This window comes from Amblyomma americanum, chromosome 5 (genome assembly GCF_052857255.1).
Source record: "Amblyomma americanum isolate KBUSLIRL-KWMA chromosome 5, ASM5285725v1, whole genome shotgun sequence".
Classification (NCBI taxonomy): domain Eukaryota; kingdom Metazoa; phylum Arthropoda; class Arachnida; order Ixodida; family Ixodidae; genus Amblyomma; species Amblyomma americanum.
Window position 1 is genome coordinate 166,241,753 of NC_135501.1, and position 16,506 is coordinate 166,258,258.

At 46.7% G+C, this 16,506-nt stretch overlaps 1 protein-coding gene across 1 annotated transcript in view; it reads right to left on the bottom strand.

Moving 5' to 3' along the window:
* Positions 1-9,221: 9,221 nt before the first annotated feature.
* The window catches only part of ttv (exostosin glycosyltransferase 1 ttv), a 150,855-nt gene continuing 143,570 nt past the window's right edge, over positions 9,222-16,506 (bottom strand). Inside the window, exons 6-7 of the mRNA XM_077665724.1 lie at positions 15,676-15,836; positions 9,222-14,975 (exon numbers count right to left, since the gene is read on the bottom strand). Of these exons, the coding sequence (XP_077521850.1) occupies positions 14,609-14,975; positions 15,676-15,836 (528 nt within the window). The 3' untranslated portion in view covers positions 9,222-14,608. The remainder of the gene's footprint in view (positions 14,976-15,675; positions 15,837-16,506) is intronic.

Here is a 16,506-nt window from a genome sequence, read left to right on the forward strand (position 1 = left end):
GCTGTTTTTATTTCTTTTTCACAACCATTGCTTATGAGAAGCGGATTTTCGGGTGCCTCTAAGAGGGTAAGGGTTGTTCTAAGTGAGGAGGGCTACCCTATTTGAATAGTCAGTTTTCGTAAGTTGTTCTGGTGAAAGAGTCCATCTTCGTCGTCAGTGTGCGAAGCCTGGATAGAACAGACCCTGTCCGTAAATGCGGCCCCCAACGGCAGACTTCTCGTTGGCAAAGCATTGCGTGAACGAAATCACTATAATTAGGGCAAAGCAGTTTTAACGGGCTTGGGCTGACGGCAAGTGGCTTTGTTGACTTCGTTTGATTCCCCTTAGCCGATATTTCACGCTCGCTTCGGAGTTTGTACTCATGTGAGGCCTTCAGTGCGCTCGAGGTGCTACCTTTCAGCGCAGTTTTGCGCGGTCTTTCGCGCCATCATGAACGTAAACTGCCGTACCGTTGTGGTAGGCTACGTTTGAGGGCTAGTGATTTGTAACGCTTGGAGCGTTAGCATGTACGTGCAAGATCTACTACGAAAAACCTAATTTAGGTGCCACTGATGCGCAGGGTTAATAATAATAATAATTGGTTTTTGGGGAAAGGAAATGGCGCAGTATCTGTCTCATATATCTTTGGACACCTGAACCGCGCCGTAAGGGAAGGGATAAAGGAGGGAGTGAAGGAAGATAGGAACGAATAGGTCCGTAGTGGAGGGCTCCGGAATAATTTCGACCACCTGGGGATCTTTAACGTGCACTGACATCGCACAGCACACGAGCGCCTTAGCGTTGTGCGATGTCAGTTTTGCGCCACCATGAGCATGTTCCCAACGTCAGGATGGACGAACGATTTGAGCCGCGGCTGTCGGTAGACTTTGATCATGTCGAGACTACGACTGGGGCAAAGAAGATAAGACGTCGCAGCTGCAAACTGATACAGGAAGCGACGTTGTCGCCCCTACTACGATGTCGCCTCTACTACGTTGTCGCCAACTATGATCAAGCAGCGTGAGCAGGCGACAGGTGGCTCAGTGGCTTAGGAGGTGATGGCTTGAGAGGAACGAGCCGCCTGCTGTTATCCAAAGCCACACAATACATATAGCATGAGAATGGCGCGCAAAACAGTAGGAATTGCAACAGACGCAACACAATGCCAGTGGTATGGGAGACCCCTGCTCAGCGATACCCTTTCGATTAGAATAAACCTGATCGACCGGTGCGCGGCAGCGACAGGAACATCGATCGTGCACCCTGAACAAGGGGCCCATCTACACTCATCGGCCAAAGACAACTCGTTTCTGGGCAATCGATGCTTTCAACCACTACTGGACACTGCGTTTACTTTTAGGCCTGATTGAACCCAACGACACATATATAGAACGGCAAGTTGCAGACGCGGACAGAAGAACATGGACCATGCTTCGGCGGTCGAAGTCTTGTGACGCGTTACATAGCGAAAATTGAGGGATGTCTGATAAATATACAAGTAAAATTTACTTTTGCGCTTGAACGTCAAGACAGCAAACGTTTCTATTTCCCTTTCGAAACACGACAGAAAAGTTTTAAATCCGGAGGGTGGCCCATATTCTGTCCGCGACTGTACAAAGTCCGCTGTTCTTGTGTACGGGGTTTTTCGTTTAAGAAACCGTAATTTTATGCGGCACAGCAAAACATTCGCAGCTCACCTTCCTGCCATCCTTAATGCGGTAGCCGCGATGCTTGCACAAGGGCACACAACACGTTCCAGCCATGTCTGTAGCCAACGCAACATCCGTCGTACAGAACATGCGCTGTGGCGATGTGTCAAATGCAGGTGAGCGGCTATGAGGGCGTGTCTTCTGCTCTCGGTTGTTGCTGTCTTAGCGAATTCGTTGCACATCAGAAGATAAGGAACGAAGACAAGACGTTGACACACACCAAACGCAAACTTACACGTTCCATTGCCGCAGCATCAAATGATATCAGTGAATTTAGCGCCATTGAATGAAAAGTTCCCGACCAGAAATACGGATGGGATGCTCAACCAAGCGATTCTTCGTTGAACTATACATGTTCACAGTCTCGATAATTTTAGGCGTTCCCACGTCTGTAATTGAAAACCATTAATGGAAGAGCGGCGTATACGTTTATGCTGGCGAATGCATTAGTGTCGTCTGCTCATGTCCTAATCATGGTGGCGAGCATATGGTTCGTTTGCGCGGCGCAAGGGGTGCCCTTTTTTTCGTACAGGGTCTGTTGAGTTAGAAGCCCACGGCGCCGATGTCCCCCGCACCTGTTCCCAGGAGCGGCCATGCCCGTGTGGCGCCCCCGCTTAGGGTGCCTCGCTGCCAGCTACGGAACTAATCATTTTCTGTTCCGGCGCCGAGTCAACCACGTCCCGCGGAAGACATTCCTTGGCTGTCAACGGAGACGGCAAATCCGATGCGTGGCAATCGATGGAATGCACGTGCAGCGAGCTGCGTACGCGGAGTCACGCGCCCTGCACGTTCCTGGAGGTGCGTGGTTCACTGGGCTCGGACCGGTGAGCCCTGGGCTCCGCCCACTTGCACATACGGTGCCACTGCACTGCGGTTGGTTAAAATTGGGCGAGAGCTAGAGTACTCAAGCTCCGCCCAATTATCGAAGGGGTTAAAAACCCGCTGGGAACAATGATTTAGGACGAGCGCGTCGAGTCTCAAGCTCGGCCGTTTTTAACAGCCTTTTTTAAACAGCCTTTCTTTAAACTGCCTTGTCATCACTGCCTTGTATTTCGGTCCCGTCTTTAATAAATAAGTTTTGTCTATTAAGAAGTTGAAATTGCTGCCCCAACCGGCGATGTGTCGCAGACAAGCGGACGAGGACCCGAAGGCTCTTCCTACTATTAACCGCCGTATATTCGATCACCGGCCAGCGTGCCATCATCATTCACCGCTCGCGAGGAGCAACCGACCTTCCCAATCCGGCCATCCCACAAGGAGGAGGACAAGAAATCTAACTGGGTCTATTAGGATGGCAACATCACATTAGTTCGCCTGTCGCCAGTAAACCCTTACAAGTGGAGCAAGGATAATCTCTTCGTCGAAAGAAAAAATGCCACCAATGCAGTTTTTTGTTTATGAAAAATTTCTCTCTCGGAAGGGGAACGGGGTTGTGGTCCCCCTTGAGCCAACAGGCAAGCAGTTCCATATGCTATAACGTTGGACTCCCAGGTTTTCATACGTGGATAGTCTTCTTTGGCAGAAATATCGAGGAGGACAGGCCTTTGTCAGATATGCTCGGAACGCCTTCTGTCTTCATCATTTATGTGAACCAGAATTTTGTAATAAAAACGAAAAAAAATCCGCCCCTGCGAAAAAGCTGTAAGTCCGCTAGCATGTCCATTTCTGCGCCTCCTGTTAACGGTTTCGCCAGTGACCGAGTGCTGTGCGAAGGCAAAACAAGAAAAATAAAAAAGACAAACAGTATAGTTCCGTGCAGTATTTTCAAAGCTGCGATGAATGCGGATGCAACGGTCTGAAGCTGCGGAATGTAGTGTCAGTAAAAATAAGGCATCTGGGATAGCGTGCTTGAGAGTGCGCGTGTGCCAAACGAACCCTCACTTTACGCACAGTCTTGTTCAAAAGTCTTAAGGCCACAGCGTACAAAATGGATGTTCCTAGAATGCTCCTTGTAGCGGATCATTCTGAACACGAATCAAGCAGGAAATTTCTCTACCACAAGAACAAACCTCCTGCTAGCATTTCAAGATCCTCCGGTCGTTATTAGTGCCGTAATGGCGCTGCTATGCGGTTGAAGAGAAAAGCCTTTGTCCTTAGACTTTTGAACGAGACTGTACGTTAGATTTTTTAGCATGCGCTGCGACTCTTGCGTATAATAGTTTTTTAACACGGCGGCGCGCTTCGAAGCAGGACCCCCCCACTTCGGATTGAAATCGCCGTTGTTACTGTGTTGTTCAGTATGCTCTTTTATTTTTTTTCTTTAGGAGTTAGGAAATGGCGCAGTATTTCTCACATATCGGCGGACCCCCGAACTGCGCCGTAAGAGAAGGGACACGAAGGTGGGAATGAAAGAAGAGAGAGAGAGAAAGAGGTGCCGTAGGGGAGGGCTCCGGAATAATTTCGACATCGTACAGCACGCGTGCGCCTTTGCGTTTCGCCTCCATGTTACGTACTGAATCTTGCAGCATTGTAAGATGGCGAGGTATTTCCTCACTGGTGGAGCGACGTCAAAGGCGCCTATCAGAGCCGCACGGAAAAACGCTTCATGACACTTCACGTAACAAAGAGCGGGACCATTTCTTCCACGCCCCCTCGCGATGCACAGAGGCCAAGCGCAGTTTTGGAGTGTCACCCCAAACACGCCCCATTCTCAACGGGGCCTAAGTCGCTTAGCCCTCCAGTACCAGGCTCGGCGCACCGATGGGCCGCAAACCGAAGATGCGAAAACGAAACTATGCCGCGAATATGCACCACGCGACTCACGCTGTGCGAGATGCAATCTGTCATGCAATCCACCATTTTCACAAGGCCGTTTTGCGTATGCGCGTCTCTTCTCCTCCAGGTCCACTGGTTGAAAAGAAAACCCACGGTGTAAGAATACCATACTGAGGTGTTGACACTCTTCCCCCGCCGCGCGCGAGAGCGCCGCCCGCTCGCGGCCACAATATGTTCGGGTGGGGGGGCCTTGGAAACCGGTCCGACCGGTCACCAACTTAGAGGGCGCTGCGAAATGGGGTCCCACGCTAGGCGGCTCGGTCCGGCGTGGCGCGGCAGTGCGCACGTGTTTTTGCCTCGTTTTGGAGTATGCGGCTGCTTGCTGTGCTGTTTTAAACAAGTTCCTTTATTTTAGACCAAGACCTTGTGTTTGGCTATCGTCGGCAGAGTAGCCCACAGCTGGTGAGTGCTGCGCAATGGGACGAAAGTGCTTCGTGCCGAACTGCAATTCGGGCTACCGGACTTGTGCGGAGCGTGTGACATTGTTCAAAGCTCCGTCCGACAATGTTCGTTTGGATAAGTGGAGACTGTCTACTGGGACACAATTGATGGTGTTCTTGACACCTACACCATTACTTTTCCATGTGATGAGCACAAGGAAGAAACAGTGGCTCAGTTGCTGCACTGCTATGTTAGCATGCGGATGAGGCAGCACTGCAGGCACGTTAACATGAGCATGAAAAAGGAGACTCAAGAAAAAAAGAAACTGGCAAAGCTTTGTTCCTCTTAGCCGCAATTTTCATCATATGTTCCTCTATGCCAAAGTTTTTGCGACTTTTTCTGCTTACGTTAGACGGAAAACTGCTGTTACCGCGCAGTGACACTGTGTATATCTTGAATATTTCACCCAGTTACTGCATTTTTTGTTTGCACTGTGCATATGGTGTGCAATAAAGTTCTGAAATTTTTCAATTCGTTTTTTTATTGTGGGAGTACATGACAGTGTGACCTTCTGAGATGGTGATTTCCTTATATTTTTTCACCTCGTGAGTTTCGAAAGCGTACTTGGCTGAACGTTGACCCCTGCATACTTGAGTCCTTCAAGAGCCATTTAGCCTCCAGTGGAAAGGAGCTTATTGAAAATTATGTCCGTTCTATGATAATATGCATCGGAATAAAAATGCCGTTTTCTCAAGCTTTCGTGTTGGGTTATGGTCCATGATCCGACGCGCCCTTGCATCCCGTCTGGTACATTTCCGGCGTGAGAAAGTTTTTACCTAATACGCAGCCTCTTCACTACTTCAGTCGTAAATAGCCGCGCTATACTAGTGCGCTGCATCTTGAAAATTAGCGCACTCAGCGAAACAACGTTTGAACGATCTTCCTACAGAGTGAAAAAGCAACGATAAGCGTGAAGCAAAAACTTTCTGGTGCCATAATAATCTGCCCTTGTGAACGGAAAAGGGCACGATCACCCCCACTTATATTTATTATGCTTAGATCTATGATTAGATCGAATGATTTATGAATTGAACGAGAAAGCGAAACGTGAATGAGCCATCGCGCAAGGTAATCGAGTGCTGCTCGGCCGAGTTCATATCATTAACTGCTTTGCACGAAATAATTTCACGCAAACAAAATTTTAAGACTGGCACACTACTAATTTTAATTCCAAGCTACGAACTTCTTTAGCGTTCTCAATTCAATTCACGCCCACAAAGCGAAAGTCGAGCTTTGGCAGCGGAATCTCAAGGCGCCAGCACCGCTCAACTGGATGGATGGATGGATGGATGGATGGATGGATACGGCTGAACCCTTTACATCGGGCGGTGGCTCAAGCCACCTAGCCATGTCTTGTGAAATTTTACTCCTGTCTTGCTTTTAGCCACCAATCAGATAACCTTCGCTTGGTTACTTCTAACCTCTTAAAATCCACTTTCCCCTCACTATCCCTAAACCCCAATGCCTTGGGTAAGTCAGCCCCGCTGCCTTCCACTGTAGGGTGAAGCCCTTTACAGAAAAGTATCAAGTGTTCAGCCGTTTCCTCCTCCTCTCCGCACGCAATGCACAAAGTGTCTATCTCGTGGTACCTGGCTCTATATGTCTTAGTCCGCAAAACTCCCGTCCTGGCCTCAAACAACAGAGCTTCCTCTACAATTATCATAGATATTTTCTTTGGCAATTTCCTGCTTAAAATCCTGTATGTTCCCAGTGCTCATTTGGTCAGCATCCCTGTTTTCCACAGAGCTCTCTCTGTTTCGTTAACCTTTTACTTAACTGATAATTGCGGATTTTCCCCAAACTGCTGTCCAGATATTTGCTTGTAAATATTCTAGTTCGCTTTCTCCATTTCGTATCAACATTCCTTGTATACAGGTATCTGAAAACTTTCCTATAGCCCACTGCTTTTCCCCCATTTTTCTCAATCGCTCCTGAAATGCTATCTTACTGCTAGCTTCTCTGCTCTCGAACGACGCCCATCCCATATCACCCTGTACCCCCTGATTTGGTGTATTGCCATCTGCTCCCAAAGCTAGCCTCCCTACGCCACGTTGTTTAATTTCTAACCTTGCTGGAACATCCCGTCTCATGCACAGGACCGCATTCCCGAAGGTCAGGCTAGGGACCATCACCCCTTTCCAGATCCCTCTTACCACCTCATACCTATTGTAATTCCACAGCGCCCTATTTTTCATGATAGCTGCATTCCTACTAGCTTTATTCATTACATATTTTTCATGCTCTGTCAGATACTCAACACTGTTATTTATCCACACCCCAAGATACTTGTCCTCATTCACTACCTTTAGCACGAACTCCTGTATTCTATGCTCGCCGCCCTCTTCATTAAATATCATGACTGCAGATTTTTCCTTACTATACTTGAAGCCTAATCTATCTCCCTCTGTACTGCATATGTCTAACAACTTCTGCAGGTCTTCCTTGTTGTCAGCCATTATCACTATATCGTCCGCGTATATTAGTCCCGGTAATGTCTGTTTATTCAATTCCCCTTGCTTGAAAAAAGATAGGTTGAAGCCTAGTCCACTCCCCTCTAGCTTGGCTTCCATTGGATGGATGGATGGATACGGCTGAACCCTTTACATCGGGCGGTGGCTCAAGCCACCTAGCCATGTCTTGTGAAATTTTACTCCTGTCTTGCTTTTAGCCACCAATCAGATAACCTTCGCTTGGTTACTTCTAACCTCTTAAAATCCACTTTCCCCTCACTATCCCTAAACCCCAATGCCTTGGGTAAGTCAGCCCCGCTGCCTTCCACTGTAGGGTGAAGCCCTTTACAGAAAAGTATCAAGTGTTCAGCCGTTTCCTCCTCCTCTCCGCACGCAATGCACAAAGTGTCTATCTCCTGGTACCTGACTCTATACGTCTTAGTCCGCAAAACTCCAGTCCTGGCCTCAAACAGCAAAGAACTTCCCCTACAATTATCATAGATATTTTCCTTGACAATTTCCTGTTTAAAGGTCCGGTATGTTTCCAGTGCCGATTTCGTCAGCATCCCTGTTTTCCACAACGCTCTCTCTGTTCCTTTAACCTTTTTCTTAACCGATAATTGCTGATTTGCCCCCTTACTGCTGTCCAGATATTTGCTTGTCAATTTTCTAGTTCGCTTTCTCCATTTCGTGTCAACATTCTTTATATACAGGTATCTGAAAACTTTCCTAGCCCACCGCTTTTCCTCCATCCTTCTCAATCGATCCTCAAATGCTATCTTACTGCTAGCCTCTCTGCTCTCGAAAGACGCCCATCCCATATCCCCCTGTACCCCCTGATTTGGTGTATTGCCATGTGCTCCCAAAGCTAACCTCCCTACTCCCCGTTGCCTAATTTCCAGCCTTGCTTGAACATCTGGCCTCATACACAGGACCTCATTCCCGAAGGTCAGGCTAGGGACCATCACCCCTTTCCAGATCCCTCTTACCACCTCATACCTATTGTAATTCCACAGTGCCCTATTTTTCATGACAGCTGCATTCCTACTAGCTTTATTCTACTGGGCCCACTGACATCGGCGCCATCTGTCGGCTTGCAGCCGAACTGCAAGGCGCGCTCCGCCGCGGCCGAGCATAATCGGGACGCTCCAGCGGGCGCAGTGTCAACACCTGAGTATTCTTGCACCGTGAAAACCGCCAGCTCCGCCAGTGCTGTTAATGTTAGTGACAGGTACATGCGACAGATGGCGGTAGCTGTCAAGCACTCGCCACTTCGCAGGCGCAGCTGGCTCCTCGTGGAACCAGAACACGCCTGCGTCTCCTACGTGCGTTTTTCAACCAGCAGCAGATGAATTTTCGCCATTCCCCAGAAGGCAGCACATCTTGCGAAAAAAGGAGGATTGTGCGGCGCAGACTTCAAAGCTTTTGTTTTTGTCACCCCCTTTTTTCTTGTCCCTTGCCCCTTAGAATACAGATTAGCGCAGTCCTTGTATATGAAAACTGTGTAGGCTGAAAGCACTAAAGGAACTTGACTCAGTGGTTGAGCACTTGGTATTGCTCGTCCTGTGTTCTCTAAGTATATCCTAATTCAGACGAGAATCTGCTACCGAAGTATGTACTACCAATTAGCTCAACAAGTACTTACATGCGAGATACCTGGTTTGCAATATGCAGTCAACAAAACTGCATTTGTTAGTTTGGAGCAATTAGTATTTATTTCAGTATACCTTGTCTCTGCTTTCAGAACATTAAGAAATGAGGTACTTCATGAAACTCTTAAAACATGCATATGTATTCTTCAATGAAGTAAAAGCACACGTGGGTTCCTTTCAAATGCTCTTAACTGACAGAGCACACAGGAGACAGCTGCTGCTGCAATACATTTTATTTGTAAAAAAAAAGAAACAAAAAGATATATGTTTACAGCAGCTTCACGGCATTTGTTCACGCACGTGCAAATGGTGCTGCTACGTATGCTTCACACACATTCTACAAACTCTGGATAAATTATTTCACAATAGTGTACATAAGACCTATATCAAGCACTCTTTCCTCGTGAAAACATCGCAGCAGTCACATATTCTACTCGAGCAGTAAATTTGATACTTTCAGCCACGCCCTGAACGCTCCTGCAAACTCTTTGACAAAAACAAAAACAGAAAGAGACGCATCTGTAGATTTGTTCATCACAAAATAACAGAGAAGCAACAAACATAAAACAACTTTCAGCATCTGCGAAGTCGTTGGTTTTTAATGAAAGGAAAACATTTTGTGTAGGTTTAAAAAACAGCAACACGGAAACTTCAAAAGCTTCATAAAAAGTGAGGACAAAGAAACCACTGCCATTAGTCAAGAGTGAATTTTTAAAATGCATAAAAAAATGGCGTGCACTGTGTTTCCCCATACCTCCTGGCGAGCCGTACTGGTCATGCACGAATTACGCTTCATGAAATGGTCTTATTGCTCAAAGCCAAGCGTAGCAGTTATTACGTCTTCCCCCAGAACTCCCAATGGACACCTCCGAGAGAAAAGTGAGTAGAGGAAAGAGAGAGAGAGAGATGGAATAGATTCCACAAGGACTACTGTAGTGTTGTGCATCACGGCTAGTGGCTACTCGGTATCTGCACTTGTAAATATTTGCAGTGGCACCCCTCCCACATGGTGTGAGACAAGGGGTGCTGAAAGCCCAACGTGTTTCTTTAGATTGTCTCTAAAACGGTAGAGGCTAATGGAAACACAAACAGCGGTCGCACGGAGTGAGTCAAAAGGAAGAAGCATGCGCTCCGACGGCAAGGAGGAAGGAAAAAGAAAAACGGAAGTTGGTTCATCAACCTATTCAAACTAGCACGCCAACCACATCTTTCACAGGCAGACAAGCAGGACGACCCATTTAAAACACTGCACTTTTAAACTCGTCTTCACCTGCTTTACCAAACCCTGTCAGAGGAAAACGTCACTTCTTAGAACAGTAATCGCGGAGTGAGAACGAAGTGGGACACTAAGAACTTGAGAACACTTCATCAAAGCTGCCAAAAATGGTAAAGCTTTCCTTCTCAGATGGAAGATAGAGACAAGTAGCGTATAAAACGGCAACACCGCGTGCTAATCACTGCACTTGTGCCAGGCCGGAGAAGCCCGGTGCAAACAGCGGTAATGTCGCCAGTCCCCCAGACCCAGTCACCCCATTAAGGAACCACTGGCACATAAGCAGTGTACAAACGTATAAGCGCGGCGATCAGAGTATGCTTTGCAGGACAGTAGAAAAGCAGCATTAAATCAGAGCAGAAAGACACCTGTAACGAGTCTGACGAGAAAATGCTGCGAGCTGAACAAGGTTCGAGAGCATTTCAATCTTGTGGGGAGACAAAACAGATTGTCGTGACATTGGCCTGGCATGGACGGGAGTAGTCTCCCTTTTTCAGGAGCTTGGGAGAAGGCAGCTGAAACCTAAGAGGCCGGAAAATACACGGCCTTTTTGTCCCTCGGATGAGAGACTCTTTGTAGGGCTCCTTTTAAATGATCACAGGGGAAAACATAAGACATCCTCGTAATATTACACACCACTGGTGAACAACTAATCCGTCACTGAATGAAACATGAAAATTGTAATGAGCACGGACTTACGAATGGGAATACTTTCTCTACCATTTTAGTACACACATTAAGCTGCTTATGAGCAGCATACTTTCACTCAGTCTTTCAACTAGCCTGCCAATCTCATACAGTAGTGAAATATTTTCACAGAGCAAACAAACTTCATTGCTGTCTATCTGGAACAAAACGAAGCTCAATAGGAAGCTTAGTTTGGCTCAGCATGAGTGATACGTAAACCTTTCTCACTGTACCTGCAAGTTTCTATATAACCAGGTTATTGCATTCATTACTATAACTTTCACGCTTCTATGGTATGATGGCAGCGCATTCACATCCAAGAGCCTGACCTATTGATTGTGACAAACACTGTTGAAGAAAAGACTCAGCATGACGACTGGCTGCTATTCTGAATTAACCACTCTGCCTGTCTTAGCAGGGCTATCCTTGCTCACATGCACAGATAAGTTTAAAATGGCTAATGACCCTACTGTGCTGTAGTTATGCATTGTGAGGACAGGTATTTTGGTGAAGTTGTACTGCAAATTAACAATGTAAATTGTACCCAGTACTGTTGCTAGCTGATTGCTTCGGAACGAGGAGAAAAAAGAAGGGTGTGTTATATGCCCAGACATTAGATGAGAAGCAATAAAAGGTTGCCTGGGGTGTTTAAGGCACCATTTCAAGAGGGGATGCTCGCATGTGAAATGAGAGTTGTCCTGGAGCCATGAAAGTGGCAGAGATTTTTTTTTGTGTCCAACAAACACGAAACGGAACTTTTCACGCAGGCTCCACCAGTTACATTCATAAAAAATTTCTCTGCAGAATGCTACATTTCCCTTGTGCTGCTGGTTTAATGAAGAAACCACTTGATTTTGGCTTCAAGTTGTTCAAGGCGTACAACTGTGGGAACTGTATTTGTAGATTGTACAGGTTTTAGCCAGTTATCTGTATGTGAGCCATGCAAATAGCTTCTTTTTGTTTAGCCTATTCCACGTAATCTTTCCATTTTGTCTAATGCCACCGGGAGCCGTTCAAGTTCTTCGAACAGGGTACGTGAAGCGCCACGAGTAGCACTTGAACCACAGGTTTTCAAACTCTAGTGTCAATGGTACGAAAGACCGAGTATGTATTGCTATCAGATGCGGTCCAAGTGTCATTTTGTATCTCCACCACCAAGGTTTAATAAAGTGGTTAAAAGATTACTCGTCTAAGCCTGCACTACAAAGTCATACTCTATCTAACCTTGCTTAAGATGAGTGCCTCACTACTGTGTATGTTAAGTAGATGACTCGGTATCAACACATAGTCACATCTAAACAGAATGGCTGCAGCGCGGTTACAACAATGCAATTCATTCTTAGCCCAGAGGCAGGAAAAAAGTAGGAATGACATCAACTTCGCCTCCTGATATAACCACCTGGCACCTTCAAACAGTAATCTGCCCAAGAAGTAGCGGGACAAGATTGCAAAAACAAAAACATGCGCAGCAAGTAACATTTCTTTCCTAAAGGCATACTTAATAAGCAATACATATGACAACAAACAAGCAGAGCAAATGCTAAGCTCAGGTTGGCACAAAACAATAAACTATGACTATGCAAGCAATAGCCTACAATACCTGGGCTTGCACACAGCAGTGCACCAGCTAAAGCTAACAGCACAAAAGTGCCCCAAGTAAAAGCATTTCAGACGCTGCCAGTTTTTCAAGCTGCTGACGGCACCTCACACATTGTGAGGGAAGCAGTGCAAGCACCCCGCATAGCATGCAGTTTGCTTATTGCAAGAACAGAAACACAAGCACTAAAATCCACAGATCCACTGCAACAATTTTGTTTTTTGAGTTTCATGCTTCAAAATAAGAGCGCTTCAAGTACGGAGTGTGTCAAGTGATGCCAGTGAACTAGCATCCCTGGTAGGATATCAATTACTCAATGTATGCTCTGAACAACACCAAGGTTTCTGTACCGCTGACAAATCAAAGATTTAGGCGCACTGCTCACTTTTCACCTTGCCAATGAAACTTCGAACAGGATCTGTCGTACAAATTTCTGCATTGGGAATGGGAAGGAGCAATTAGCATTGCTATTTTAATGGAAAGAGAATGATGCAATTCTTTACACTGAAAACTTTTTGATTACGATATTAAACCAAAATAAGCCACATCAGTAAGATCCGTTGCTAGAACAATATTTTTCGGAGGAAAAACAGTCTTATGCACAGCTATTCATTGCAGTGGCTTCCTCGAGGCCAATGTTAAAATTCCTTCAAATTTCGTTGTTCTTGGCAGTAAGAGGGGTACCCTCTGAGAGCGTCTTAAGCATGAGCAATAGGGAGATCACGTATGATGGCCACTCCTGTGCCTGCAGCAGAATCAGCTAGGCTTTCATTCCGCACAGGTCCAAGCAGCACAAAAGCCAATAGGTAGCACTTAGACATAGGAGGGCACCCATGCCTACATGTGCATTGGCAAATACAGTATGGCGCAAGCAGCTGGGGCATTTCACAAGCACACTCCTTGAGTACGGCCGCTGCATAAAGAAGAGTCCTGCCTGAAGAAGGAAATTAAGTAAAGATACGACCATGAATGATGATGAAGGAAAACTTATAGAAGGCAGACATGACACCCCAAACCATTCCAATTCCGTTTGGAGTGCACTTCATGCTATAACACAGGTCGAATTATGGCCGCTACCTTCACAGAGGCAATGTCAGCGCAGTCTTGAGTTCTGAGCAAGTGAGTGGCTGTACTCTTAGACGAGAAAAATGTCAGCAACGTCAGCAAAAGATGAGTATGGCAACTCCCAGGCAGGGAAAATGGGAACCCTCTCAAGCGGAACAGGATCCAAATGCCAACTACAGCTTATCTGCAACATTAAGACAGAACTGAACCAAATCTGAAGGGATCAGCTCACTGGCACAAACAGCAGACTATCATCCAGAACACAAAGTAAATGCAACAAAGAACACGTAGTGAAAAATATAAGACTGGCTCCTTCTAGCCAACACTTTCCCGCTTTCATGCCACAAATGAATGACAAAATGATTCCTGCTCAGCGGAATGCCACAAAAATGTCAAGTATCAGAGAAAGAAGTCCAACACCTCGGTTCTTTGTTTTTGAAATATGTAAAAATAAGCACACTTCTAAATTCTGTTCATGAAACCTATCCCCCCAGCCCCTGTGCCAGCAGAGGGAATGTTTGTTGCCAGCAGGAGAGGGAATGCTCATCAGGGGTGGTCGTCAATTGGTGCAGTTCCAACGTATGAAGGAACCAATGGCGCCGTTGCAGAAACCTTGGTTACAGACTTCTACAGCCTAGCAACTTTTGCTACAAAACATGAAAAAAAAAAAAAAAAGAGAAGCAGCAGACAGCTGCTCAGCGATGGAAGGCTGACGTGGACTAGAAGCACCCACTGTTCCTACGACCAATGGTGATGAAAGTACAAACTCGGTGACTTTGATGACACAGCCAAAACAGAAAAGAAAAAGGGGAGGGGGAGAGAGAGGAGGATGCACAGAAAGAAAGGAGTAAGATGACAATGCCTGCCACTCTTTCCACTGGTGCCACTGACATGACAAGTCCCAGACGCACGCGTGCAACTGTGAAACCGGGCGGCGCACACACACACATCCTCGGTGCTAAGAGGGGACGGCTTCGTTCTCAGCTTCGGCCAGAGCCGACAACGCGGTCAATACGGCGGTACCGCTTACGCAGGTTTGACACGGGGTCGCGAAACAGCACGGGGTCCAGCCTGAGCGAGGAGCGCACCAGCGGCATGTGTCCCCAGTAGGTGGCGAAGGCGTTGATGCAGGCCTGGCGCTGCACAAAGTGGTCTGGGTCGTTCCACGGCGACGGGTAGCCCTGACCGGTGTCCCGGTACTGCTTGCGCTGGGTCACCTTGATGGGTGGCAGCCGGGTCACCTCACTCACGAGAAAGTTCATGAGGATGTCCTCGCAGTTGTGGGCCGCGTCTACTGTCTGCCGCAGACTCTCGGGAAGCCACGATGTGTACATGTGATGGTAGTACCTGCATCGAAACAGCAAGAAGCATTAGATATACGGACAGTGGTGAGGTGTTGCCGGTCATGTAACAAACGTGTTGAAGAATGTAAGAAGACAGTCATAAGAGAAGGGAAGGACATGACACAGACATTGACTTGCATTTTATCTATTTATGGTCTTGATCTTCTGTTTCATAAACCATCATGCATAAGCATCTGCACTGACTCCATCTTTTTTCATAGTTTTTATGCTCTTGACTGCATTCATTGGAAAGCACCAACTGCCCCCAAGGAAAAGCTGCTTTGGATTTCTACAGAAACAAAAATCCCGCTCCCCCAATGCAGTCTTTTCCTTGTGAAAATATTTAATTCGTTTCTCAAACAAATATCTTAAGAGGAGAGACCACCATTCATAGTAGCACATGCTATTCCTCTTCACATTACTCGGGAAGTTCTGCTAGCATTTGAAAAGGTTTCTGACATGTGTTTGGAAAGCAAGCACACCAAATTTGCTTACATATAATTACATGCAAGCTGAAAACTAAAATGCACTTCCAGAATCTCTCCGATCCTTCTCAGCTTACAGTGCAAGGCACCTCCATGCCCTCTTGCGCAGAGATAAGCTGCAAAGGTTTGTCTATGGCCTTACTAATAAACAAGTCTGTTGCCTACTACATGAAGGTAACGACCTGCATTTCACCAAACATCATAAGCATGGCACAGCACCTGTGGTAGAAAGCAGCGCCCGTGAGCACCATGGAGTACTCATTGGTCCACTTGGAACTGTAGCCCCAGGCAGCCTTTGCATCGTCCCAGTAGTGCGATCGTGCTGGGTAGCCGACAATGCGCTCCGGAAACGACTGCCACACCCGGAACCCAAAGTCCATCTGCACAGGTTTGCAGCCCCACAAGTGTCTCTCATGAAGCCATTCACGGCAGCACTTTGATTTCCATTTATTACAGGCCTAACCATTATTTTTAAGTATTGTAATTCCACCTAGCAGACAGGCAGAAGGTGCGGCAGCTTTGACTGCATTTAATACAGCTGGTTAGCCCTGCCTGAGAAAGTGCCTTTTATCACCCATACGTGGAAGTATTGCATGACAAAAATACCATGCACAAAGAATATGATATAGCAGTCTTTTCTGTTTCTTACTAGACCTCTGCAGCTTCTGACATCACCGTGACCCATATGAGCGCCTCAGCCTGCTCCTAAGCACGTGCTGTATTTTTCGGAAATAACAAGGCAACGTGCTTTGTTTTTTAGTCGTGTAGAGGGGCACTTATGCCACCCCTCATGCTCTAGAACTCTGTAAAGCAAGGAGAACTCTTGTCTTAGGGCTCCACTGGATGAGTGAGAAACAAATTGTGCAGCCAAAGACGGGCTCAGCATATTCTTGCTTCCACAAGACATCAAGCACTGGCAGATGCAACTTCCCAAAAGCCTGCCCTGTCTGCCATAGCTCCTGGTGTTAACAACTGCAAAATAAAAAAAGTTGCAGTCTGTCTGGTGATCGAGAGACAGTGTGAGCATGAAATGCCCTGCAGAAAATGCGT